The sequence below is a fragment of the Salvelinus namaycush genome, chromosome 17 (assembly GCF_016432855.1).
Source record: "Salvelinus namaycush isolate Seneca chromosome 17, SaNama_1.0, whole genome shotgun sequence".
In the NCBI taxonomy this organism is placed as follows: domain Eukaryota; kingdom Metazoa; phylum Chordata; class Actinopteri; order Salmoniformes; family Salmonidae; genus Salvelinus; species Salvelinus namaycush.
Genome location: NC_052323.1, coordinates 23,956,174 through 23,984,156, shown reverse-complemented (window position 1 = coordinate 23,984,156; position 27,983 = coordinate 23,956,174). Strand labels below are relative to the sequence as shown.

At 44.8% G+C, this 27,983-nt stretch overlaps 1 protein-coding gene across 2 annotated transcripts; it reads left to right on the top strand.

The window, feature by feature from the left end:
- The first annotated feature begins 13 nt into the window (after positions 1–13).
- On the top strand, positions 14–27,786 carry uvssa (UV-stimulated scaffold protein A). 2 transcript variants are annotated; one of them, XM_039012502.1, is made up of 14 exons: positions 14–191; positions 403–528; positions 631–961; positions 1,066–1,186; positions 1,335–1,718; positions 2,426–2,535; positions 4,306–4,434; positions 16,814–16,919; positions 20,783–20,981; positions 21,145–21,285; positions 21,615–21,798; positions 21,979–22,090; positions 26,292–26,481; positions 26,851–27,786. In XM_039012502.1, exons 2-14 carry the CDS (start codon positions 419–421, stop codon positions 26,942–26,944), a joined length of 2,211 nt encoding a protein of 736 aa, XP_038868430.1. In that variant the 5' UTR covers positions 14–191; positions 403–418; the 3' UTR covers positions 26,945–27,786. The 2 variants fall into 2 exon arrangements, with proteins under 2 accessions (XP_038868430.1, XP_038868429.1); XM_039012501.1 differs by having other exon boundaries at positions 14–528.
- Positions 27,787–27,983: the final 197 nt, after the last annotated feature.

Here is a 27,983-nt window from a genome sequence, read left to right as displayed (position 1 = left end):
GCATTTAGGAGGAGCTAGCTAGCTGTCTTTGCTACAGACCTTGCTACAGTAGCTAGAAGACCAGACACTGTAGCAGCCAGCAATGTCTTTCATAAGCTTACAATTATGAATTATGATTAAATACGACTGTCGTGAATTCTTCATAAAATATTTTGAAAGGGAGTCTATGTGGACGTACTGTACTGGAGTTAGTATGTGTCTCGCTCGTGAAGTGGTCTTTGCCTACGTATTTGCCAGCTAGCATATAGCTAGTTTGTTTTATCTAGTCTCTTTAAATGCCATTAGCTACCACTTTAATTCAAGTATACCCAGGGGTGTCACCGTTGGCTTAGTTAGATACATTGCTTTTTACATTTGTGCTAATTTGCATACTACCGTTACTGTTCGTGGTTTATCTCCCAGCGCTTCAGGTAAAAGGATGGAACACGCACAACGAGATAAGTTGTCAGAGCTCGTGGAAGAGTTGACCACATCTGGGGAACCACAACTAAATCCAAATAAACTGAAGGAAGTGAAAAAGATATGCAAGTAGGAAGTTCTTTCCTATAGTTAATTTACTTATTCCGCTTCAACTTTACATACAAATGAGTACAATTTTAATTCTGTCAAACACAACTTCTCCTCTAACAGAGTTTCCAACGACTACATTGAGCACTTCTACCACCTGACCATGACGCAGCTGGCCCAGGAGCATGCCGAGATCCGCCTGTCAGCCTTCCAGATGGTCAGTGAACTCTTCACACGCTCACACCACTTCAGGGTCCTGCTGGTGGACAACTTCCAGGAGTTTCTGGACCTGACAGTGGAGACGGACTCAGATGAGCCTCTGCCACCACCCAAAGAGGTGGCCCGAAAGCTGAAGACCATTGCCATCAAAACTGTGCAAGAATGGCAGGCCACTTACGGAGAAGCCTATAAGAAACTGGCCTTGGGCTACCACTTTCTCAAGCAGGTTAAAAAGGTAAGAAGGATGATTACCCGTATTATATAATTTTAAAGGTCACAGTAAAACAAGTAAATGAAGTGCTGTTTTGCAATAATCTTGTTTGTTTGTGTTCCTTTCAGGTGGACTTTCATGATGTTCAGGCCAGAACACTAGCTGAGAGGAAACGAGAGGAGGAGAGACAGAAAAGACTGGAGAGGATTTATAAAGACAAAGTTGAAAAGGCCACCAAGGAAATGGAAGGTGCACACCTTACATATTATTACTATTGTTTTTATTATCATTATAATAATTATATTGTATCACTTCCTTTATACACCAGGTTCAGGGTTTTCATGCATTGAGTGTAGTTAATGTCTAACTTTTCTGTGTTGTTGTTGCTTCTTCTCAGATGCCTCAGAAGAGATTGAAGAGTGTCTTACAGAGATAAACAACTGCATGAAGTTGCTTCTGCCTGTAGAGTTTGACTTCAGTGACCTAGATACCTCAACCCCAGCCAATAATTCAACCGTTTCTGTCTCTTCTGTGCCTAATGAGAAGACTAGCACCTCCAGTGACCTAGACGAACAGCCCTGTTGTAGTAAAGACCTGGAGCTCCAGAGGGAACCCAAGAATCCAGAGACAAGTACAGCAACGACAACCAATGAGGAGAAGGAGGAAGAGGATCCTAGTGATGAAGACAGCGATATGGAGGATGTTCTGGAAGAAGATGCATTCATACGCAACACAGGACTCATATCTCACAAATACAGCCTGGACCTGAACCTCTCCACAGGTGAGTAGTCACTCACATCTATAGGAACCCACGTAACCTTTAACCTCTCCACAGGTGAGTAGTCACTCACACAGGACAGTTAGACCTATAGGAACCCACGTAACCTTTAACCTCTCCACAGGTGAGTAGTCACTCACACAGGACAGTTACATCTATAGGAACCCACATAACCTTTAACCTCTCCACAGGTGAGTAGTCACTCACACAGGACAATTAGACCTATAGGAACCCACGTAACCTTTAACCTCTCCACAGGTGAGTAGTCACTCACACAGGACAGTTAGACCTATAGGAACCCACGTAACCTTTAACCTCTCCACAGGTGAGTAGTCACTCACACAGGACAGTTACATCTATAGGAACCCATATAACCTTTAACCTCTCCACAGGTGAGTAGTCACTCACACAGGACAGTTAGACCTATAGGAACCCACGTAACCTTTAACCTCTCCACAGGTGAGTAGTCACTCACACAGGACAGGTACATCTATAGGAACCCACATAACCTTTAACCTCTCCACAGGTGAGTAGTCACTCACACAGGACAGTTACATCTATAGGAACCCACATAACCTTTAACATAATTCTCGAAAGAGTTCTAATCAACACTTCAAAAAGACTACGCTGAATAAGAAGTGCTGCTTTTTTAAAATGTGCCAGACAGGGAAGGAATGTCACCTTTCAGTACTTTTCCTCAATCCCCACAGATTTAAAGTTAAAGGAGACAGAGGAAAATGAAGCAGTGGTGAACACCATGAAGGACCTGCACAAACTGCTCAGCACTAAACACCTGCCTGTCGTCCAGTACTGGGTTCAGGTAGGGCTTCAAATTCAACTGATTTTCAAAAACAGTGGGCTGTGCACATCATTCAAATCAAATTGTATTTGTCACATGCTTATTAGTAAACAACAGGTGTAGACTAACAGTGAAATGCTTACTTAAGAATCCGGGTTCGATCCCAGGCAGTTTCTCAGCCGGCCGCGACCGGGAGACCCATGAGGTGGCGCACAATTGGCCCAGCGTCGTACAGGTTAGGGGGGGGTTTGGCCAGCCCGGGATATCCTTGTCCTATCGCTGTCTAGCGGCTCCTTGTGGCGGGCCGGGCGCATGCACGCTGACACGGTCGCCAGGTGTACGGTGTTTCCTCTGACACATTGGTGCGGCTGGCTTCCGGGTTAAGTGAGCAGTGTGTCAAGAAACATTGCGGCTTGGCGGGGTCGTGTTTCGGAGGATGCATGGTTCTCGACCTTCGTCGCTCCTGAGTCTGTACGGGAGTTGCAGCGATGGGACAAGACTATAACTACCAATTGGGTATCACGAAATTGGGTAGAAAAAGGGGCAAAAAAAATAATCATAGTGACACACTATGGAATAAATACCCAGTGAATAACAATACAGAGTAAAACTAACATGGCTATATACAGGGAGTACCAGGTAGTAATATGGCTATATACAGGGAGTACCAGGTAGTAACATGGCTATATACAGGGAGTACCAGGTAGTAACATGGCTATATACAGGGAGTACCAGGTAGTAACATGGCCATATACATGGAGTGCCAGGTAGTAACATGGCTATATACAGGGAGTGCCAGGTAGTAACATGGCTATATACAGGGAGTACCAGGTAGTAACATGGCTATATACAGGGAGTACCAGGTAGTAACATGGCTATATACAGGGAGAACCAGGTAATAACATGGCTATATACATGGAGTACCAGGTCGTAACATGGCTATATACAGGGAGTACCAGGTAGTAACATGGCTATATACAGGGAGTACCAGGTAGTAACATGGCTATATACAGGGAGTACCAGGTAGTAACATGGCTATATACAGGGAGTACCAGGTAGTAACAAGGCTATATACAGGGACAACCAGGTAGTAACATGGCTATATACAGGGAGTACCAGGTAGTAACAAGGCTATATACAGGGAGAACCAGGTAGTAACATGGCTATATACAGGGAGTACCAGGTAGTAACATGGCTATATACAGGGAGTACCAGGTAATAACATGGCTATATACAGGGAGTACCAGTACCTAGTCGATGTGCAGGGGTACGAGGTAATTGAGGTAGATATGTACATATAGGTAGGGGTAAAATGACTAGGCAACAGGAATAATAAATGACAGTAGCAGCAGCCTATGTTTGTAAGTGTGTGTGTGTGTGTGTGTGTTGGGGTGTCAGTGTGAGTGTGTGGTTCCATAATTGGTGCACTGGTACCACTTGCTGTGCGGTAGCAGAGAGAACTTGGGTGGTTGGAGTCTTTGACAACTTTTTGGCCCTTCCTCTGACACCACCTGGTATAGAGGTCCTGGATGGCAGGGAGCTCTGCCTCTGTGATGTACTGGGCCGTACTCACCACCCTCTGTAGCGCCTTGCATTAGCTTTGAAGTTGCCGTACCAAGCAGTGATGTAGCCAGCCAAGATGCTCTCTATCATCAAACATGGATAAACCAAAATAATGGTCCTTTAGGACCTGTGTACATGTTCCAGGACAGCTTGATAGTAATGTTGATACTATTTAGGACCTGTGTACATGTTCCAGGACAGGCAAAAAGTTGAATACTTTCTCCCAAGGTTTTCACCAAGGCGGGTGTGCCAGAACCGCTCCTCAGACGTGCCATAGACTTGAAGTCGTCATTGGAGAGAGCTCTCCAGAAACATGAAGACCTGCACATTGACTACAAGGCCAGGCATCGCAGAGTGGTGAGTACAATGAAAACATTATTTAGCAAGAAGGGCAGGTGTCAAGAAATATAGTAATTTGCAAGAAATCCAGATCATATTTTTCTTTGCATGCATTCGTCCTTTTTACTGTCCAGTTGTTGATGTGACTTCTCAGCCTGGTTGCAAGTATATATTTTTACCAGCAGAGGGCACTATTTCACAACGTATTACCCACAGAGAGGAAGAAGTTTGCCACTTGCCATACTTTTTTATTTTTATTTAACTAGGCAAGTCAGTTAAGAACAAATTCTTATTTTCAATGACGGCCTAGGAACAGTGAGTTAACTGCCTTGTTCAGGGGCAGAATGACACATTTTTACTCTGTCAGCTCGGGGATTCGATCTTGCAACCTTTCGGTTGCTAGTCCAACGCTCTAACCACTAGGCTACCTGCCTCCCCATACGAGTAGGGAAAGGGGGATACCTAGTCAGTTGTACAACTGAATGCATTCAACTGAAATGTGTCTTCTGCATTTAACCCAACCCCTCTGAATCAGAGAGGTGGCTTAATCGCCATCCACGTTTTCGGTTCCCGGGGAACAGTGGGTTAACGGCCTGGCTCGAGGGGTTGACAACTATCAGTACGGTACTGAGGATCATTTAACAAACGTCAGTGTGCAGATATCTGTGTGTGGTCTCTATTATCCACAGGTAAAATCATTTTTTAAATACAAGTAAGTAGATTGCACTAATGCAGTATGCATCAATTGCTGTGTTTTTAATACAGACATCTTTATCCTCTTCACTTTTACATATTTATGTTCAGATCTTCTCTGAAAACTGTGAAATCCCACATGTTATTGTTATTGATTTTCTCATTGGAAAAAGTGAGCGGCATCATTGACAATGTTGTCCATGGCCTCAATACCATTAACACCTGAAGGCAAAAGTCCCTCAAATCTAATTCCATGTTCAGCACTTCTGTAATGTCTTTTATTTTAAATAGTTTCAGGGCCTGGAAGTGGAAGAACCACAGTAGTTGTATTAAAAAAATGAATAGTTGGACATTTGTGCGAGGTATGATAGCGGTATTGAAATGGAACGCATCAGGCTGAGATTAGCACAGCGAGAGAGAATGGAGAGGCAGGGCTTTAGGTATTAATAGACAGAACCATTTCTCTCCCTCTCTGGAATACTACGCATACCTAGCAGTTATGAGACTCATCATTATGACACCTGATGTCCCTTTTTAACTGGGCAGGGAGAGCGAGCGAGAGCGTTGCGTTTGAGGGAACGCGGAGAAGTGACAGTGACAGAGCGCCATACTGCTACCTGTAAAGGTTTATCACTGTCAGACAACATTTCCAATGCCGTGTGATAAAGCAACAACTTAAAGTCCTTTATCATAATTAGTTTTTCCTTTTTACCCTTAAAAGCATTTCATTACTGTATTCGCTTTATCGGGGCTCTGACAAGGATGTGATTGCTTTTTCGACTCAATAAACCCGTGCTGATTGGGAGTAAAATTGAGAAATCCAAAAGGTAAAGATGGTAGTTTAGCTGCTTCTCACTCCACTGACATAAAAACATAGACGTGAAGTCAAGGAACAAAGTAATTACCAAAACAACTCAACCCTTAATAGCCTTGTAGTTAGTATATTTGTATGGCTTCAGCCTGCAGGACTACATTACATTGTACCTCCTCACAGTTGCATAACATAACACAGAAACATTTATGAGATCCAATCATGGATTTGGTTAATTTATGTTACGTTTTAATTATATGTTGCGTTAATTCTCTATCGGGCTTCAGTGAGTACAACAGAAAGCAAAGTATGCTTGTTTTAAACGTATCCATGAAAACTGCTTTAATTAAAATGTACTCTTGACATCAATTTGATATTTGATTGAGCAATCCATACTCCATGTAGGACCCACTTCTCCATCCTAGTCCTATTGTAAATGAAAGGGCCAAACCTTAACCCACATCCAGACTGAGTGCCTGCTGTACTGCAGTATCCCTCTTCCTCCAGCAGTATCCCTCTTCTTCTAGCAGTATCCTTCTTCCAGCAGTACCCCTCCTCTCTCTCTTTCTGTCTGCTGGCAGTGGCACCCATTTGATAAATGGAAGAGGTGGATGTGTCTGACACCAGCACTCTGCAGCTGGCTGGATCTCATTTAAGCACCTTTAATTATTGGTCACTGAGGTTTATGGTAAAGAAGGGAGTATTTGTAAAGCAGGCACCTTTTCAACCCCCTCCCCACACATTGAACATGCAGCATGGGATGAATATTGCGTTGTTTACCCAGATAAGGCATCTTATCAGGACCAGGAGGAAGAGCAGTAATTGATGTCTCTCTGTTTTTCACATTGGGAAACTGGAGATAAACAGAGAGAGTCTTTCCCCCTGCCTGTTCTGTGCTTCATCCTCACCTGATCAGGCCGTGTGTACAATATCTACAGACTGACTGGTATTAATGTTAGCACCACTCCACACTCTGTCTGGGAGCTAACGGAGAGGCTTGGCAGGCCTAGTCTGTCTTCACCCTCTGCACTCCTGATCCACACTGACCACTGATCTGTACAGGGTTCAGTCAAGCACATGATCACTCATTTGAGATCAGTAAGCAGGATAACTGTTGTTATATCCCCGAATGTCATTATCTTTATGATGTTCAGAGACTGGGCCTATTTAATGTGAACCACTTTCAGCATGCATTTATCTAGACATAGTTCAAATATATTCATCAGATGGGCTAAGTAATAGTCTCATCATCCTATGATTGCGCCCGTGTCACGTCGCTGGTTGGCCCACTCTGCCTGTTCCAGACGTTCAGGATAAAGACATTGGGGAAGCTGACAGTGTCGTTTGGAGGATGTAGACATATATAACTTCATCTGTCAGGTGACCTGGCGGTCCCCTCCAGGATGAGGTCCCGGGGGAGGCCCCTAAGGGGCCCTCATTAGTGTATCCCCCAGACACCCAGTCCGGTAGTAGGTCTGGAATATGGACCATTTACTATTGGCTGGTACCTTTCTCCACGTCCCCAAAGCATCCCTCAGTCCCCCTTCTGTTTGTCTTCATGTCAGATCCTCTCCCTCCCGTTGAATCTTATTTACCCAATAGGCCTTTTCTCACTTCATTACTTTATGACAGAAACTCTTTTTATCAAATGCTGCTACAAAGTACCACATAGTATTTGGACATGGCTCTTGACCACAGAACCAATCGAATAGTAGCTAGGCTATATATGCATGGTGGAAATACTCATTAACATCAATCACTATGTGACTGGAAATGCTTTCCAAGACCAAAGCACATTTTGCGTCAGGCTACATTTTCTTATGTAAAGAAAGTAAATGCGTTTAAATGATTCTTGCATTAAAGCCTTTACAATCTTCACAGAACACATTCTCCCTCCACAGTAATGCATAATGTAATATACTGAGGAGATGGTGTCTGTCTGTTTGTCTGTGGACTTGTGTGTTTCTGAGACTGAATGCTGTCTTACAGCCACAAGGGACAGCCTGGCAGTGAGGGGCATTACATTGTCTGCATAGACAATGGAGGACAACTTAAAGAGTTTTTCACCTCCAGCTGTCTTGAGTGTGTCCTCCGACCGACCGACTCGCAGCGCTTAATTCCATTCCCCTGGCCGGGCATTCCCCTGGCCCAGCCGCCTTGCTCCAGCAGCCCATACACCTGAGTTATTGGTTTGCTGTAATAATTACCTTCCAGTGAGAGTGGATATTAGCATATAAATAGCAGATGAACGAAGGACCATCACAGCTGAGTACATAACATTTTTGGTTTATAAGATTGAATGGGTTTTTAAATGCATAGCCATCAAACTTGCCAAAAGACAAATGAAGTTGAGTTGAGTTGTCTGACGTTGCCTCCTAAGATATTTTTTTTAAAGGATAACAGACTTAAGGAGTACACTGGAGCGGGCGCTTCCCAGGGCACAAAGTCATTGAGATTGCTTACACAATTAATTAGACCATAGAAAATATATTGGAGGGCACAGGGAGCACTTTAGCCCCCTGAAGGGTGTTTTTTCCAGTAAGTGGTGGATATATAACCAGAACCTCACCTACACCTTTCACTGGGGGAAGGGACGGAGGTTTGGACATGGCCAATCCATAGTTCACCCTGGATGTTTCAAGCCAAGTAGCGCTGGGAAGGAATGACACGGCAAATAGCACTGGGAAGGAATGGCACGCCAAGTAGCACTGGGAAGGAATGACATGGCAAATAGCACTGGGAAGGAATGGCATGCCAAGTAGCACTGGGAAGGAATGGAACGCCAAGTAGCACTGGGAAGGAATGGCACGCCAAGTAGCGCTGGGAAGGAATGGCACGCCAAGTAGCACTGGGAAGGAATGGCACGCCAAGTAGCACTGGGACGGAATGGCACGCCAAGTAGCACTGGGATGGAATGACATGGCAAATAGCACTGGGAAGGAATGGCACGCCAAGTAGCACTGGGAAGGAATGGCACGCCAAGTAGCACTGGGAAGGAATGACATGGCAAATAGCACTGGGAAGGAATGGCACGCCAAGTAGCACTGGGAAGGAATGGCACGCCAAGTAGCACTGGGAAGGAATGGCACGCCAAGTAGCACTGGGACGGAATGGCACGCCAAGTAGCACTGGGAAGGAATGGCACACCAAGTAGCACTGGGAAGGAATGGCACGCCAAGTAGCGCTGGGAAGGAATGGCACGCCAAGTAGCACTGGGAGGGAATGGCACGCCAAGTAGCACTGGGACGGAATGGCACGCCAAGTAGCACTGGGAAGGAATGGCACGCCAAGTAGCACTGGGAAGGAATGGATCATATTCTTATTTAATGCGCCTGCTTCTGTCTCTAAAATATATCATGGACACCTTTGCAGATTTTAAATTAGCCTAATTAGGGAAATGTGTATAATTTGATATTTTTTGGAATTAAAAAAGAACACCCATTTTCCTGATTGAATGACATACAATTATTATCTCTGAAATACAAAGGAATAAATAAGTAACAAATAACACCGCAGTTGTAGCCTAAAGCTGCTGTATTTGCTATGTAGACCATTCAAGGGAAGATATCCGTATAGTTAGATAATATTTTTTATTTTAAGTTAAGGGAACTGTCCTGGAGTATTTTGTAAGAGGGAGAAAATGTGATTTTCCTTATACGTTGTACAGGATAGGAAAAAGGTCTGTTTTTAAATGCAAAGGTGGGGATAAGGGATAGAGCCCATGTTTTAGATAGGCTTGTGTCAGCAAAATGTTTCTCCTCCCCATGCACACCCCTGTATAAGAGTTACAACGCTGCCATCTCAAGATTGCAGTCCTGATTTTATCACTGCAGAATTAAAACTAAAAGAATGTCTGACAACCAGGAATTTCTAGTGGGCTGGTAATATTATTCCATGGTGTTTTAATCTATCAACGGAGAAATAACTGCTTTGGATTAAAGAAGACAACTGGTATAAACAAAATAGCAATCTCCTTTTCCACAATTGCTAGCTATTGGAAATGAAAGACTGTACCTGGGCCTGGAGTAATGTAGAACGTTTGTGTTGCGTTGTGGATTGCACTTTGTCTCCTTTTCCCTGAGTTTGAGGGTGGAATCCGCTAAGTCAGAATAGAGTTTTTAAAGCGATCATTTCTATGGTAAACATTAGGTTGGGGGATTTGGCTGTCTCGTACCTTACCATTGTGGTAACACTTTACACTGTGTCATGACACGTTATAACAAGGTCATAACCATGTCATAACAGCTGACATAACTTGTCATAACCTGTAATAATATGGTATTACCACTGTCATGACCCATATATTTACACCTTTTGTGACATATATTGCATTTTATGGCTGGTTATGACACCTACATAAAAGGGTAAAACCCACATTTATTCAAATTAGTTTTTTCCCTGTCAAGAAGTTTCCTTTCGTTTGAAAGTTTGTTTCTTAAATCCTTTGTTGTTGTCATATTTTAAATAACTTGTAGATAATACACTTCATGACACTGTCATGAAGCATTATGACCATCCTGTGTCACTTTACTTGGACTTAAAAAAAAATACACTATGGCACTGTCAAGAAGCATTATGACCATCATAATCATATAAGCCAGATAGGCCTATCATGTACATGCCTTTATATCAGTCAAAAAGAGGGTGTCTTGTCCTCCTTCTGAGATCTCCTCCTGCATTCATACCAGTCATCAGCAACAGAGCATTGGGGTAGGCGCATGTCTGACATCAATGTGTGCGCAATTACAATGTTAATTTAATATGGTCAATTTCAGAAAATGTTATATAACATAAACATACTGTTGACATGTAGGCTATGATGTAATGGAATGTTTTGCCTTGTGTGGTAGGTTTTGTAGGTTTTTACACTCTTCTGTAGGTGTCATATAACCAGCCATAAAATAACGCAATATATGTCACAACAGGTTTCAATATGTGTCATGAACATATTATGATCGCTTAAACAACTCTATTCTAACTTAGCGGATTCTACCCCCAAACAGGGAAAGGGAGAGAGAGTACAAACTAAAGTGTTACCAAATCCATTATTATATTAGAAACCATTATTATATTAGAAACCATTATTATATTAGAAACCAGTATCACATTCTATGAAACAGTGGAAAATATCCTTAATTTCTTCAAGTATCATTTCAAAACCATACTGCTCTTTTGCTTTCTTTCTCTCTCTATCTCTCTCTCTCTCTCTCATATCAGTAATTATGAGTTAATTACTATTTAATCTGATATTGTTGTAATATTATGGGACAATTAAATTGGTCTTTGTGTCTCATAAGCGCAAGTGTCTGTTGTATTAAGTGCAGGGCGAAGGATGAGCCACTTATTCACCACCATCTAGCTGGCCTGTCTGAGCAACGTGTACATTACTGTGGCGCCTGTCTGAGCAACGTGTACATTACTGTGGCGCCTGTCTGAGCAACGTGTACATTACTGTGGCTCCTCTCTGAGCAGCATGTACATTACTGTGGCGCCTGTCTGAGCAGCATGTACATTACTGTGGCTGCTCTCTGAGCAGCATGTACATTACTGTGGCTGCTCTCTGAGCAGCATGTACATTACTGTGGCGCCTGTCTGAGCAGCATGTACATTACTGTGGCTGCTCTCTGAGCAGCATGTACATTACTGTGGCTGCTCTCTGAGCAACATGCACATTACTGTGGCTGCTCTCTGAGCAGCATGTACATTACTGTGGCTGCTCTCTGAGCAGCATGTACATTACTGTGGCTCCTCTCTGAGCAGTATGTACATTACTGTGGCTGCTCTCTGAGCAGCATGTACATTACTGTGGCGCCTGTCTGAGCAGCATGTACATTACTGTGGCTCCTCTCTGAGCAGCATGTACATTACTGTGGCTCCTCTCTGAGCAGCATGTACATTACTGTGGCTCCTCTCTGAGCAGCATGTACATTACTGTGGCTGCTCTCTGAGCAGAATGTACATTACTGTGGCTCCTCTCTGAGTAACATGTACATTACTGTCATACCGCTCAGGAAGGAGACGCGTTCTGTCTCCTAGAGATGAACGTACTTTGTTGCGAAAAGTGCAAATCAATCCCAGAACAACAGCAAAGGACCGTGTGAAGCTGTTGGAGGAAACAGGTTCAAAAGTATCTATATCCACAGTAAAACGAGTCCTATATCGACATCGCTCAGCAAGGAAGAAGCCATTGCTCCAAAACCGCCATAAAAAAGCCAGACTACGATTTGCATCTGCACATGGGGACAAAGATCGTACTTTTGGGAGAAATGTCCTCTGGTCTGATGAAACAAAAAGCAAACTGTTTGGCCATAATGACCACCGTTATGTTTGGAGGAAAGAGGGGAGGCTTGCAAGCCGAAGAACACCATCCCAACCGTGAAGCACGGGGGTGGCAGAATCATGTTGTGGGGGTGCTTTGCTGCAGGAGATACTGGTGCACTTCACAATATAGATGGCAACATGAGGAAAGGGAAATTATGTGGATATATTGAAGCAACATCTCAAGACATCAGTCAGGAAGTTAAAGCTTGGTCGCAAATGGGTCTTCCAAATGGACAATGACCCCAAGCATACTTCCTAAGTTGTGGCAAAATGGCTTAAGGACAACAATGACAAGGTATTGGAGTGGTCATCACAAAGCCATGATCTCAATCATATAGAAAATTTGTGGGCAGAAATGAAAAAGTGTGTGCAAGCAAGGAGGCCTTCAAACCTGACTCAGTTACACCAGCTCTGTCAGGAGGAATGGGACAAAATTCATCCAACTTATTGTGGGAAGCTTGTGGAAGGCTACCCGAAACGTTTGACCCAAGTTAAACAATTTAAAGGCAATGCTACCAGATACTAATTGAGTGTATGTAAACTTATAACCCACTGGGAATGTGATGAAAGAAATAAAGCTGAAATAAATCATTCTCTCTACTATTATTCTGACATTTCACATTCTTAAAATAAAGTGGTGATCCTAACTTACCTAAGACAGGGAGTTTTTACTCAGATTAAATGTCAGGAATTGTGAAAAACTGAGTTTAAATGTATTTGGCTAAGGTGTATGTAAACTTCCGACTTCAGCTGTACATTACTGTGGCTCTTCTCTGAGCAGCATGTACATTACTGTGGCTGCTCTCTGAGCAACATGTACATTACTGTGGCTGCTCTCTGAGCAGCATGTACATTACTGTGGCTGCTCTCTGAGCAGCATGTACATTACTGTGGCTGCTCTCTGAGCAACATGCACATTACTGTGGCTGCTCTCTGAGCAGCATGTACATTACTGTGGCTGCTCTCTGAGCAGCATGTACATTACTGTGGCTCCTCTCTGAGCAGCATGCACATTACTGTGGCTGCTCTCTGAGCAGCATGTACATTACTGTGGCTGCTCTCTGAGCAACATGCACATTACTGTGGCTGCTCTCTGAGCAGCATGTACATTACTGTGGCTGCTCTCTGAGCAGCATGCACATTACTGTGGCTGCTCTCTGAGCAACATGCACATTACTGTGGCTGCTCTCTGAGCAACATGCACATTACTGTGGCTGCTCTCTGAGCAGCAGGTACATTACTGTGGCTGCTCTCTGAGCAGCATGTACATTACTGTGGGGACTCTCTGAGCAGCATGTACATTACTGTGGCTGCTCTCTCAGCAGCATGTACATTACTGTGGCTGCTCTCTGAGCAACATGCACATTACTGTGGCTGCTCTCTGAGCAGCAGGTACATTACTGTGGCTGCTCTCTGAGCAGCATGCACATTACTGTGGCTGCTCTCTGAGCAGCATGCACATTACTGTGGCTGCTCTCTGAGCAGCATGTACATTACTGTGGCTGCTCTCTCAGCAGCATGTACATTACTGTGGCTGCTCTCTGAGCAACATGCACATTACTGTGGCTGCTCTCTGAGCAGCATGCACATTACTGTGGCTGCTCTCTGAGCAGCATGCACATTACTGTGGCTGCTCTCTGAGCAGCATGTACATTACTGTGGCTGCTCTCTGAGCAGCATGTACATTACTGTGGCTGCTCTCTGAGCAGCATGCACATTACTGTGGCTGCTCTCTGAGCAGCATGTACATTACTGTGGCTGCTCTCTGAGCAGCATGTACATTACTGTGGCTGCTCTCTGAGCAGCATGTACATTACTGTGGCTGCTCTCTGAGCAGCATGCACATTACTGTGGCTGCTCTCTGAGCAGCATGCACATTACTGTGGCTGCTCTCTGAGCAGCATGTACATTACTGTGGCTGCTCTCTCAGCAGCATGTACATTACTGTGGCTGCTCTCTGAGCAACATGCACATTACTGTGGCTGCTCTCTGAGCAGCAGGTACATTACTGTGGCTGCTCTCTGAGCAGCATGCACATTACTGTGGCTACTCTCTCACATTACTGTGGCTACTCTCTGAGCAGCAGGTACATTACTGTGGCTCGTCTCCCTGTTGAAAGCGATAACAGGGAGTAATTTAGACCTCATCCAAAGACAGTTTAGACCCTAATCTGCCATATTCAACACCGCTCACATGCGGTAATGAAAAATAAAATGAGAGGGGCAATAAGAGAAATAAAAAGCAAGCTTTGATCTACCTGTACTACTTGACATAAAGGTAATCATGAAAGCAATTAAGCTGAATAAATGGAAAGGCGTGCGTGAAACAGTGGCTCATACGTGGCGTGCCCTAGACAAACCAAGGACATGAGAATTATGGGTAATATTTTATGAAAATGACCCCTATATTTAAATGGCATTCTGTTATGCGTTGTAGCGCAGGGAATGGTTAACTACCTTTTTGAGTAAATTAAAAGGCATAAATTCTGTTTAGCGGCGATGCTGGCTTCGCTTCATCCCCCAGGCAGAGCAGAACAGAACAGCCTCCCTTAGAGAGGGGAGGAGGAGGAGGAGAGAAAAAAGCCTTGGGTTGCTTTTCACTTTTCATAAATTCCCCTGCTCGGATTCTATACCCCAAAAATAATTTGCGGCCAAGGCAGCTCATTGTTATTCCGCCATGATTGATGGTGGTCATTTACTCTCCTGGGGAGTTAAGTGCCCCTGTCATTCCTGAAGAGCGTAATTGGGAGGTTCCACAGGTCAGCGCCGGTGACAGTTTTCTCTTTTGATTAGTGTTAGAGTGATAGCAAAACGTACAGGCTGGGTGATAGATGAGCATGTGCAGGTAGAGGCTCCAGGCAGAGGAGAGGAGGAGACCATCACCTCCCCTCCTGTCCTGAACCATGCACACCACCTTCTTTGTTCTCAGCAGCATCTTCTAACAGACAGGCAGACATGGACACGGTGGCCACTCATCTATACCAGCATCAGTTTAGTTTCATCCAACTCATGCCCTGTTGTCTGAGAAGTGGGACGTAATAAATAGTCAAGTACACAGCCTGAGTAATCAGACTTGGGGGGTTTATTTGGTAGTGATTATGGCTGGAAGCCTAATACCTAGGCCGGTGGTTACCACCTAGTCCTCTCAGCTCTTGTTGAGTAGATCTCCCGAAAGCGATTGTGTTGAGGAAATACAGCTGGCTGGCTCAGAGGTGAGAGCCCTCCATATCGCTTGGTGACCCGGACTTTCTCTGACTAGCCTGTCTCGGGTTCCTTATCAGCTCCGCACACAGACACCTCTCCCACACCTGTGAATCAGGGCCACAGTACACTTATCGCTCCATCTGTTGGACAGCCTATTGCTTCCAACAGTTTTATTTCCTCTTCTTTCAGGAATAAAGGATAGGCTAAGATTTGGGTATTAGGTGAGTGGATTGGCCAGAACAGAGAGGTGCTTATGTGCAAACTGGGGAAGGGTGGGTAGTTGAGCAAATGTATCTAAAGGTTAACAACAGCCTTTAGATACCTTTACAACTAATACATGTTGTCTTTTCAGATCATTTGTAAACTTTTAAGTTGTCTGTTTGAAAAGCACTACCTTAGTCAATCATATTGTATCAATTACAGTTACTGGTGAAAAATAACTAAGTTGCCTCCTGGAGAAACTCTATGTAAATCTCCCTCTCTGTCTCCCTTAACCTCAATGACAAAATTAACTAAACAAGCGCTGTTATACGCACTGACAATTAGATGGCACAGTGGTCAAATAAACCACTACGTCAAAAGGAAGCGGAAAAAAATTGGATGTGGTCAAGTGGAAATTCCATTAAGGCTTTGAATTAAAATGTGAAGACGTCCCACGTTACTGCCGAGTTAGCCGTTCGGGCGCTGTAAATCTTGTGAACACCCTGAGGGCCGTGGGGGATACCATTTGAGTGATAATCAGCAACCGGGGAACTGCTGATGAGGTCCTAATTCCTCTGTAACCTGTCTGCAAACAAACACAGAGACAGCAGGGAGGAGAGGGGGTAGGGGACTTGAGGAAGACGGGGGACTTGAGGAAGACTGGGAGAGAAGAGAGTCTCGGTTTACTTCTAGTGATGTAGGGGCATGGAGAATACGGACGGTGCTGTTTGATTATTGTGGTCCTAGGAAGAGGCCTAGTTTTATGTTAGGCAAGTAAGGATAGTCTTTCTCATGTATTGTTAGCTTATAATAAAATGTCTAACTAGCTACATTGCCATTTAGTAGTTTATTTTATTTTTAACCTTTATTTAACTAGGCAAGTCAGTTAAGAACAAATTCTTATTTACAATGACGCCCTACACCGTCCAAACCCGGACGATGCTGGGCCAATTGTATGCCGCCCTATGGGACTCCCAATCACGGCCGGTTGTGATACAGCCTGGATTCTTCCAGGGTGTCTGTAGTGACGCACTAGATGCAGTGCCCGCACTAGATGCAGTGCCTGCGCCACTCGGGAGCCCGAATGGTGAAGCGGTCCTTTCCATAGTCAGTCAACCATGTTGAGCTGACCCTGTACTTACAAAGACACCCTCTTCCCATCCACTAGATGAAAGCGCCGGAGGGCAGCAATGACGACGATGATGACTTTGAGGAGGTTCCGGAGAAGGAGGGTTTTGAACCCCACATTCCAGACCATCTACGGGAGGAGTACGGTGAGTTTGCTCAGCTGCAGAGGACCAGGGGCAGGTGCATACACAACAGGGTCACAGCCATACAAACAGCATCTGAGAAGAGCATAATGAAGAGTAATCCCAGTAAGCTCTCACCCTCGCCTCAGGATATCACCACACACACATCACATACTATTGATTGGATTGGTTCAGATAAACATGAGGAAGGTGCCAAAGAATGCCTCTAAAAGCTGGTTTGTTTGTAGAGTGATTGTTTAAAGCCCAACGTGTGCAGTGTTGGTAAAGGTCGTAGGTTAGGACTCAGGCACGTTCCTGGCTCAGGCACGTTCCTGGCTGGTTTTAACTTCAGATGTTCAAAAGTACTTCAGCATTGTACTCAATTATCCAAACTGCTCACCAATGGTAAGTAACATAATTGCTAATTTACCTGTGCTAAATCCCCTTATATGATTTATGACCAATGTTCTATAAAATGTCTTCCATCGCTGACAGCAAACCGGTTTGTTCCAGTTCTATAGCCAGAAGTTCATTTTCCCAGTCTGTGTAATTGCTAATGGCCTCAAGATTGATATATGGTTGCAAGGCTGTAACAAAACGTGCCATGCACAGAGGTCAGAGGTTGTCTGTAATGCAAGTGGGTTATAACAGCCTTGTCTCCAACTGACACTATGTCATAATAGTTGACAAAGGGGCCATCTGCAATTGCTACATCCATTTTTTTACTTTCAAATTAGTGATATACACCAATTGATTCTTGAAGAATATAACTTAAAAATGCCTCATGCTTAGTTCAATTGTCATACTCCATCAGAACCCAAAATATAAGCTTGTTGTCTTTTTTTGTAAGCAATGCAAACACTGTATAGCCTCAAAACATGTTTAAAACTGTCATTTTGTTCTCAGGGATGGTCAGTCCTCGCATCCGAAGCTCTGTCTATGAATTTGAGTGGTTACGTTTTTCCAGCTCCATCCCTCAGCTGTTTACCAAAACAGATTCGGGGCTGACCGCTTTGTTGTTGTTTGAACTGAAGATTTCTCCTTTTATACCTGCTGGCTAAAGAAGTTCAAATTGAATCCTTTCTGGACATGTGATCATCTTGTTTCAATATACATTGAGTGCTCAGATTCAGCCTTAAGGTAGCCTAGTGGTTGGAGCGTTGGGCCAGTAACCGAAAGGTTGCTAGATCGAATCCCCGAGCTGACAAGGTAAAAATCTGTCATTCTGCCCTGAACAAGGCAGTTTAACCCACTGTTCCTAGGCCATCATTGTAAATAAGAAACTGATAATAACTGACTTGCCTAGTTAAATAAAGGTTAAATATAAATAAATTCATGTTTTGGGTTCACATGACATTTTCCACCTAATTCCTCGTCATCACATTTTCAAACGAAACTGACCATGTCACTTTAATTAGATTTGTTATCTGATTAGCCCTAAAACCGTCCTCCTTGTGTGTTGTCCAATGCCTTGATTGGTTTATTTAATGTTCTTAAAGTGAATAGGAACCAGTCTACAAAGTCTGTAGCATGGCCGGGCAGGCTACTTTGATGAGTGATCTATGAAGTGATCTGTGGAAGCCATGGAAAATTAACAATGCAATGCTGTTAATGAGCTCCTATTAGCCCAGTGCTGTAATTTACAACATCCACCTAGCCTCAGTCTCTCTGTAGGGGGGGGGTAGACCACAGGGAGTGGGGAGGGAGAGAGCATGCTCCCTAGTCTCTGTAGGGAGGTTAGACCACAGGGAGTGGGGAGGGAGAGAGCATGCTCCCTAGTCTCTGTAGGGGGGTTAGACCACAGGGAGTGGGGAGGGAGAGAGCATGCTCCCTAGTCTCTGTAGGGGGGTTAGACCACAGGGAGTGGGGAGGGAGAGAGGATGCTCCCTAGTCTCTATAGGGGGGTTAGACCACAGGGAGTGGGGAGGGAGAGAGCATGCTCCCTAGTCTCTGTAGGGGGGTTAGACCACAGGGAGTGGGGAGGGAGAGAGCATGCTCCCTAGTCTCTGTAGGGGGGTTAGACCACAGGGAGTGGGGAGGGAGAGAGCATGCTTCCTAGCACAGCCAGGCTGAGGTGAACTCACACACACACTCACAAGATTCTTTGTGACTTACATAAGGGATATTTCCTCATTAAATTGGAAGCAGTCCTCCTGGGGGTAAATAATTATGATTTGGTCCCAGAATGAATCTGGCAAAGTAGTGTTTTTAGTGGTACTAAATGTGATGTATTTAGTACCCGTGTTTTGACTGGATCTCTATTGATTTCGGCTTGAGGACTTTAACGGCACGTTGTAGATGTTTCTCCTGGCTGCTTTAGATGTTTTCTCAGATACCTCAGGGATTTAGTACACATGAAGCCAGTCCAATGGAACAAGTCAAAATACAAGATTCAGTTTTAGGACAAAAATAATAATATTTGTAGCCCTGGTGCAATCAACAGTAAAAAATACAAATAAATTAAAGGTAGCTACTCTATTAGAAAAAATATTTTAAGAAAGTAAAATAGAGAGAACATTTTTGTGAATTTGCACAAAAAAAATCATTTTAACTTATCAGACCAATCTATCAAATACGTCAACCCGTTTCTCAGAAAACAACTCTTATTTTCCTCTTGAAACCAAGCTTTGATCCAAAGAGAGAGAATGAGCTTGGCCTTTCCCTTTCTTTCTCTCTGTCCTCTTTCTCTCTCACTCCTCTTTTTTCTCCATTCTCTCCACTGCTCTTTTATCTATCCCTTTATCCCAGCAGTCCTGTCAGGACGTTATCTCTTTCTCAAATTTACATTTTAATTACAAGGCCTGCTGAACTCAGGAAAATCAATATAGCCACCATTGGCAGCCCAGCGCCGTGTCTCCCTGCTGCTAGACCTCTCTATGTACTATTATTGATTTATCTCTTTAACACCTGCAACTTTATTGCTTCAGACAAATAGCTACCATTTTGGTCAATTTGAACAGAAAAAGAAAGGATTTGGTAGTATTTCACAATTCCTCAGATGGGGTCTTTGCACAGAACGATGCAGTAAGTCAGAGCGATGGAGGACTCTTGGATTAACCCAGGGATAGGCCTACGTCATGCAGGGAATGGGCTCTGATGAGGAAGAAGACTTGTGCCTGTGACCAACATTATATTCTCTTTTATTGTCCTTTTCCCCCTTTTTCTTGTTGGGGGGAATTGTTTAGGTATATTATTTTCACACATACATTTGTGTCATTAATAATGTTTATTAATTCCAAATTTTCTAATGTATATGTAATGGATTTTCTAATGGATTTTCTAATGTATCTGGTCTGTTACTAGGAGAGGAGATGAAGATGAGGTTAGATGCTTACATGCGTAGCTGTAAGGTAACTCCCACTTTGTCCTCTGCGAGGTAACAACTGCTCTTTAAACATTTTTTATTTATTTGTTTTAATAAGTTTAAGTTGTCCCGGTATGGGGCTGGGGCAGGTGCGGCTTAGAGCAGAGCTGTGATCTCTCTTCCAGCTTTAAGCTCAGTCTGACCCTCATCGAGCCCCTCTACAGCCCCTCTCTGCCCACCCAGGAGGTAACGCACAGCGGCAGAGCATCTCCTCCACCTCTCCCTGCCCTGGCCTTCACTTCATAACTGTGTTAACATTACCTACAGCAGGGTGGGCAACATCTCCAGGCTTCAGGGCCAGATAGGGATTTAGACATTCAGCGGACGGCCAGTGTGTTTAAGAGGAGAGTCGTATGTTTTCCAAGAGGCTAGGAAAATAAGTAGCTGTTCCACAAGACTATCTGAGCTGAGCAGTGAGCACACAGCACTAAAGCAGTAGAATGTGCTTGATAAATCCGTACATATAAAAAGTATTTGGAAGTTCTTGATGTAATATGTAACGTATGGACACTGGTCATTCCAGGTTTAGAGCCGTCCCCCTCTACCTCTGTGGCCAGTAAGAAGCCGGTACAGCCTCCAGTGACGTGTCCTGCAACAGGAGCCTCTCACACCCTCTCCAGACCCAGGAAGAGAGCCACTGACGAGGAGCAGGACCCTACCTGTGCAGCCGCCACACTCCGCCTCTTCAAGCAGCGCCTCCTACCCCAGCCACCTAGCACCAGGTGACCCCTCCCTGCTTCACTTCATAGCTCTAGATGTTTATTGCACTGTTCTATATCAACTCCCTTGTGTCGTTCCACATTAATTGGAAATATGTCTGTCTCGACCAAAGAGAAGAACCACAGCCTCAACGACTTGTGACTGCTGTTTTCCATCTCTCTCTAGCTCTGCAGCAGGAGGTCATGTGGACCCCACATACCAGGCTAGTGACCCCAGTGAGGACAGGGACAAAGCTCCAGTCATCCCCTTCGGTCTGGACCTCTACTACTGGGGAGAGGAGCAACCCACTGCAGGCAAAATCATCAAGTACATACAGACTCCCAACTTCCTCCATGACTAACATGCTTTATTAAGTATACGTTAAAATGGAACTACTGCACAGAACTGAACTTTTCACTAAGTTTTCATTTGGTGTTGATATGGCCACTAGAGAGCACTATTGTATGTTCAGAGTCACTGTAAAGCTGTTATTAGAGATAAACAGTGTTATAAGTTCTGAAAAGAGACTCTCCCATAATAATTCTGACTAAATTCTCAGCTAATAGCTATAACATTGCTACAGATTGATATTAGTAAAGAGCAGGTCCGTGTACATGGACAGTTCTTCACACCCCTCCCTCTATCCTGGTGTCTAGGAATAGCTCCCAGCACCAGTTCTGGGTTCCCAACGAGGTAGAGGAAGAGGTGGAGAATAAGGAGCTGGCTGCCCAGATGAAGTCCAGGTACATCACGTTCGCTGGCCGCTTCCAGCCCGTCAAGCACAGGTGCAAAACCCCCATGCCCAACGGAGCCCTCTGTGAACGCCAGGACCGAGTCAAGGTGAGCGTTTAAGTTTTTGGTGAAAGTATTACAATTGTCATTGTAATTTCTATTTTTGTATATATTCTATTGGTAATACGTTTAGATACCAGTAAGTGAGGCTTTCCAGTTAGTCAGAATTAGAGTGAAAGTGACGTGTAGAGGATCGTTGTTGAGGCCACGAATGTCTGATTCCCATAGTGTCCTTTCCATGGGCTGATCATCCCACGAGACGAGCTGGGAAAACCCACCAACCCAGAGGACGTTGTGCGGCTGGAGAAAGAGGAGTGGAAACGTAGAGAGGACCAGCCTGGTGAGGGACATAAGAGGGGTCCTATTAGACACTTCAATTCCAAAAAACTACAACTGAAAAAACCCTTTGTGTAATTAACTAGCTCACAACAGACACTGTAATGAAAGTAATATGCTAAAAGAAATCTGATGGCGTTGATAGGTTCCCTTTCATAAAGGTCTTACCAATATCTGCCCTGTGCAGTGGCAGCTCTCTCTGGTCTAGTCTGTGGTAAAGAAGGAGAGATAATGGAAACACTTCCTGCTTCTGACTCCTGCCCCAGAACTCTCCATCACTCCCAGACCCAGGCTCCCTCAAAACTGTCCATCACTCCCAGGCTCCCTCAGAACTGTCCATCACTCCCAGGCTCCCTCAGAACTATCCATCACTCCCAGGCTCCCTCAGAACTATCCATCACTCCCAGGCTCCCTCAAAACTGTCCGTCACTCCCAGGCTCCCTCAAAACTGTCCAACACTCCCAGGCTCCCTCAAAACTGTCCATCACTCCCAGGCTCCCTCAAAACTGTCCATCAGTCCCAGCCTCCCTCAGAACTATCCATCACTCCCAGCCTCCCACAGAACTGTTTATCACTCCCATCCCATCACACAAAGGACAGGAGCAAGACGGCACCAGAGTCAGGGAGCCAGGGGTTCTTCCACAGCACGGGGATGAGGACCTTTTTAGTTCAGGAAAAGATGAACTGATGGAATCACAGTCATCATCAATACCCCTGATAATGGACTGCTGTTTCTGGCTCTGGGCTCTCTCTTTCTCTCTCCTGGAGGCCGCACTAAAAGCCAATTAAGGGTGTGTTGGCTGCTGCCAGCGGGGCGTCGGATGTGCTTTCTCTGCCTGCAGTCACTTGTTAACAAACAGGTATCGGGGCCAGCTGACTCGGGCGGCCGCTGGCCACTGGCTTGTGAAATAGCATCTTTTGTAACTAACTACACTATTGATCCCCCACTCCATCAGCGCTGTAGACTCATCCAGACGCTGCCACACAGTGTGTCTCTGGCTCTATGGCCACAGTGGCTCAGCTCAGCACAGCAGCATGCCGGCCCACCAGGCCACCCGCCAGGCCACCCACACCAGCTCTATAAGGACCTGCAGAGATCCATCAATCCTCTCTGCCTGCCTGGTCACTCCACTCACTCTCATAGGGCACTATTGATTTTTACTCTTAATGCCCTCAAATAGTTTCTTAGTGTGGCCCCACACACTCATGGGTTGTATTTTAGATTCTATATGAACTAACCGATGTCAGGGTCTCTGACTGTTGTCAGGCAGAAAGAGAGATAGACCCTGGCTTGTAGACATTGCAGCACTTTTATCTTTCGATGCCAATTCTATCCTAAATATTAACTCCATTGTCAAACCATTCCATACTCTCAAAATAGGTTTGGTCAGGCTGTGATAGATGATCAAGTTAACGCTGTTAAAATTGCATGTCTGAGAGAAACAGTTACAGTTCATGATCAGTCTTTGGCACATTAAGGTATAAGAAGATTTTAATTAGAGTTCCCAATTATAGTCATGACAATTTGTTAATTTGCTATGTGACTCACGATGGCTCACACTGGATTTAGTAATAAAGTTAGCCAGAATATTTGATTAATGATACTCCAGGCTTGTATTGAGGAGTTATTTCAACACAGTTATTATAGCAGCTATTTTCCACACTCCAAAACCCCTAGGTTATTCCCCTGAAATTACATTTACATCAGAGAAATCGTTCAAAAAGCACAGTCTCAAAGAGTGTATGTTTATTTTTGGATAACAGCAGAGTCCGTAGGCACAGGTCAGGACTGCTCCCGAGGCTCTGTCTGTGTGGAGTGTCTTTCCAGGCTCCCAGCTGTCTGTGTGGAGTGTCTTTCCAGGCTCCCAGCTGTCTGTGTGGAGTGTCTTTCCAGGCTCCCAGCTGTCTGTGTGGAGTGTTAGTCCAGGCTCCTGAGGCTCTGTCTGTGTGGAGTGTCAGTCCAGGCTGCCGAGGCTCTGTCTGTGTGGAGTTTCTTTCCAGGCTCCCAGCTGTCTGTGTGGAGTGTCAATCCAGGCTTCCGAGGCTCTGTCTGTGTGGAGTGTCTTTCCAGGCTCCCAGCTGTCTGTGTGGAGTGTCAGTCCAGGCTTCCGAGGCTCTGTCTGTGTGGAGTGTCAGTCTAGGCTCCCAGCTGTCTGTGTGGAGTGTAAGTCCAGGCTCCCGAGGCTCTGTCTGTGTGGAGTGTCAGTCCAGGCTCCCAGCTGTCTGTGTGGAGTGTCTTTCCAGGCTTCCGAGGCTTTGTCTGTGTGGAGTGTCTTTCCAGGCTTCCGAGGCTCTGTCTGTGTGGAGTGTCTTTCCAGGCTCCCAGCTGTCTGTGTGGAGTGTCTTTCCAGGCTCCCAGCTGTCTATGTGGAGTGTTAGTCCAGGCTCCCGAGGCTCTGTCTGTGTGGAGTGTCAGTCCAGGCTCCCGAGGCTCTGTCTGTGTGGAGTGTCTTTCCAGGCTCCCAGCTGTCTGTGTGGAGTGTCAGTCCAGGCTTCCGAGGCTCTGTCTGTGTGGAGTGTCAGTCTAGGCTCCCAGCTGTCTGTGTGGAGTGTAAGTCCAGGCTCCCGAGGCTCTGTCTGTGTGGAGTGTCAGTCCAGGCTCCCAGCTGTCTGTGTGGAGTGTCTTTCCAGGCTTCCGAGGCTTTGTCTGTGTGGAGTGTCTTTCCAGGCTTCCGAGGCTCTGTCTGTGTGGAGTGTAAGTCCAGGCTCCCGAGGCTCTGTCTGTGTGGAGTGTAAGTCCAGGCTCCCGAGGCTCTGTCTGTGTGGAGTGTAAGTCCAGGCTCTCGAGGCTCTGTCTGTGGAGTGTCAGTCCAGGCTCCCGAGGCTCTGTCTGTGTGGAGTGTAAGTCCAGGCTCTCGAGGCTCTGTCTGTGGAGTGTCAGTCCAGGCTCTCGAGGCTCTGTCTGTGGAGTGTCAGTCTAGGCTCCCGAGGCTCTGTCTGTGTGGAGTGTAAGTCCAGGCTCTCGAGGCTCTGTCTGTGGAGTGTCAGTCCAGGCTCCCGAGGCTCTGTCTGTGTGGAGTGTAAGTCCAGGCTCCCGAGGCTCTGTCTGTGTGGAGTGTAAGTCCAGGCTCTCGAGGCTCTGTCTGTGGAGTGTCAGTCCAGGCTCCCGAGGCTCTGTCTGTGTGGAGTGTAAGTCCAGGCTCCCGAGGCTCTGTCTGTGTGGAGTGTCAGTCTAGGCTCCCGAGGCTCTGTCTGTGTGGAGTGTGTATGGAGTGTCTGTGGTGGGTGGACGGCCACAGCTGGAGTGGACGCGAGGCTGTTGACAGAGAAAAGGCCCCTGCTGCAGGGGCTTCAGACAGCTTAACTTAATAAGGGCTCTCGCTCTCCTCTCATCCTGGGGATAGGAATAAAAGCACACAAAAGGCAGGACTTAACCACAGAGGGATCACAGGGCTCATGTAATAGGGGGCTTTCACCATCCCCACCCGACCCTGCCTGCCACCCCAGTGGAGACGAACACCCCCCACTCCAAATTAATTTGTAACTAAAATTGGTGCCCCTTTTTTACAGGCTCTCACATGTCGCTCTCAGGGGTGATTGAGGAGAGCCCTAACGCTGGACCCAAAATACCAAACATTTTTTCAATTATTTTCTCGTTTGTTGTTGTTATGAGGCTGAGTTGATGGTGCAGTTAACCTATTCCATCAAGGTCAGACGTAGCTTTGGAGCGGGCCATCACAGCCATGATTAATCCTCCATACCATCACCATCCTCCTGTAGGACCTTGGAACACATACTGTCTGTCTGGGCCCTTGGGCTGGCAGTATGTCTCTGACTCGGTCTCTTACAGCCTCATCAGGTCTTCAACACTGTGTTGTCTGTAGGAGTCATTTTAACATTGTCCTTTATTTAAAACCATAATTCAGTGTTTTGTTGTCTTTTCAATTTGTCCTGTATTTGAATGTTTGGACATGCTCGTCTTCTGGTCCATCCAAGTGTTGGGAGTAAATGGATGTTCATGTTTAGGTCTACCGTGTGATTGGATGTCTGCTGATACACACCATGTTTAGGTCTGAGTGTCTACCGTGTGTGATTGGGAAAGGGGGATACCTAGTTAGTTGTACAACTGAATGTATTCAACTGAAATGTGTCTTCCGCATTTAATCCAACCCCTCTGAATCTGAGTGTCTACCGTGTGTGATTGGATGTTGGCAGACTACACACCATGTTTAGGTCTGGTAATGTAAGTTTATTTGATTGTTTAGACTGGCGGGACCCTGAGCTGATGAGGGACATAGAGCTTGCCACTGGGGAGGACCTGGGGTCCTCCAAAACCTTTGGGAAGGGCAAGAAAGGCAAGGGGAAGGGCAAGAAGAAGAAGTACCCCAACCTCAGTGATCTGAAGAAGGGTGTTAACACTTCACGTTCCAGACTAGAGAAGAAGGTTTTCAACCCGTAAGTACTGCAACAAGTGGCTGTCTCTTGTGTTTAACTTAGAGGAAGTATTACCCCACAACACAAGTCATCTCTAACACAATGGATACATGACCTTGGACTCACTAGACGTTGGGTGTTTAATAGACGATAGATGTATTATTTAAAAATATATACTGTAACCTTGTTGCACTTGGCTTAATCGTCCCATGTGTAACTATTTACTTGTCCGTGTACTGTATAGTTTCAAATTCCCAATGTGTATTTGAGAGGACTAATGATTATTCAAACCTCACCTTAACACTTACTGTAGGATAACTGGTGTTCATGATAGGACGTAACCATTATTAAACACCGGTAATTCTAAACATTTCCTACTTTATTTTTCAGGAGCTCCATGAGGCGAGTGACAGACGTCATGAATAAAATGGACAAATTGAAACACGCAAAGTTTGCAAACCAATTTAATTATGCACTGAATTAACAGGAAGTTGAGGAGGCCAGTGGATTTATAATCCTCATGTACTGTACTGGTAGAAATGACTATGGAGACTTCTACTACATTCACATCTCATGTCCATGTAACAACATCATGTTGAATTGCGTCACATTTATGCTTTCTATTTTGTAAAAAAAAAAAAAAAAAAATCTTTGCCAATCTTTGTCACCAGTTAGCTATTTACACTTAATGTAGTCCCCCTTTGGGATTTTCAATGGCAGAACTCTTTTTACAGCTTTTTGCACTGTAACTATTTTTCCAATATCTCTTTTGTAATTATCACAACCATTGAGTGCTTAATGTATCAATGCTATTATGTGTAAGTGGTAACCAAATGTTTAACTGTTGTGACAGGCAGCTTAACAAATGTTTAACTGTTGTGACAGGCAGCTTAACAAATGTTGCTCTTGACTCCCATACAGTTCTGTGTCTGAGTTTGAAAGCACTGTAAGGGCTTATAGAAACTTCTATAGGTTGCCAATAGCTGCCCTGTATCGGACCTCTCTGGACTGGTAGAGAAATACAGCCTGTGAATCAATATGAATAATTAAATATTCACCTGACAAAATATCTTCCTTTTTTTTAATATATATGTTTTCTCTGTTGTGTAGTAGTATGATGATGATAGTGAATGTGCTTGTGTTGGATTAGTGAATGTTGATGGCAAGGAAGGATATCTTCAGGCCCTGTTGGCTGTTTTGGGTCAGGCAGGCACCAATTGGGCAGGTCTGGTGGGAGGCATTAAAAAGTGAATGTTGAGCTTTGATTGCATCAAGGTACTGTCTACTAGTCATTGGGAGCACATTAAACGAATTGTTTGCACATAAGCTGTCGTTCTTTAATATTGAAATGTATTTAACATTCCTGGGATAAAAGTTTACCTCATTCAGTCCAAGGTGCCAGCTGCTCAAATATTATTTGATGAGCCCCAATTTGTGCCTTTTTTCTATTTGGGCCTGTCAGCCGAATTTTCTTGCATTATTGTTTACATAACATCTGAAAATCTACTTTATAAAAATGTTTA

Bases quoted from the DNA above. Each gene is read 5' to 3' on its own strand.
- uvssa (XM_039012502.1), top strand. From the start codon at position 419: ATGGAACACGCACAACGAGATAAGTTGTCAGAGCTCGTGGAAGAGTTG. The intron at 1,187-1,334 runs GTGCACACCTTA...GCTTCTTCTCAG, and splicing joins GGCCACCAAGGAAATGGAAG to ATGCCTCAGAAGAGATTGAA. The intron at 26,482-26,850 runs GTAAGTACTGCA...TTTATTTTTCAG, and splicing joins GAGAAGAAGGTTTTCAACCC to GAGCTCCATGAGGCGAGTGA.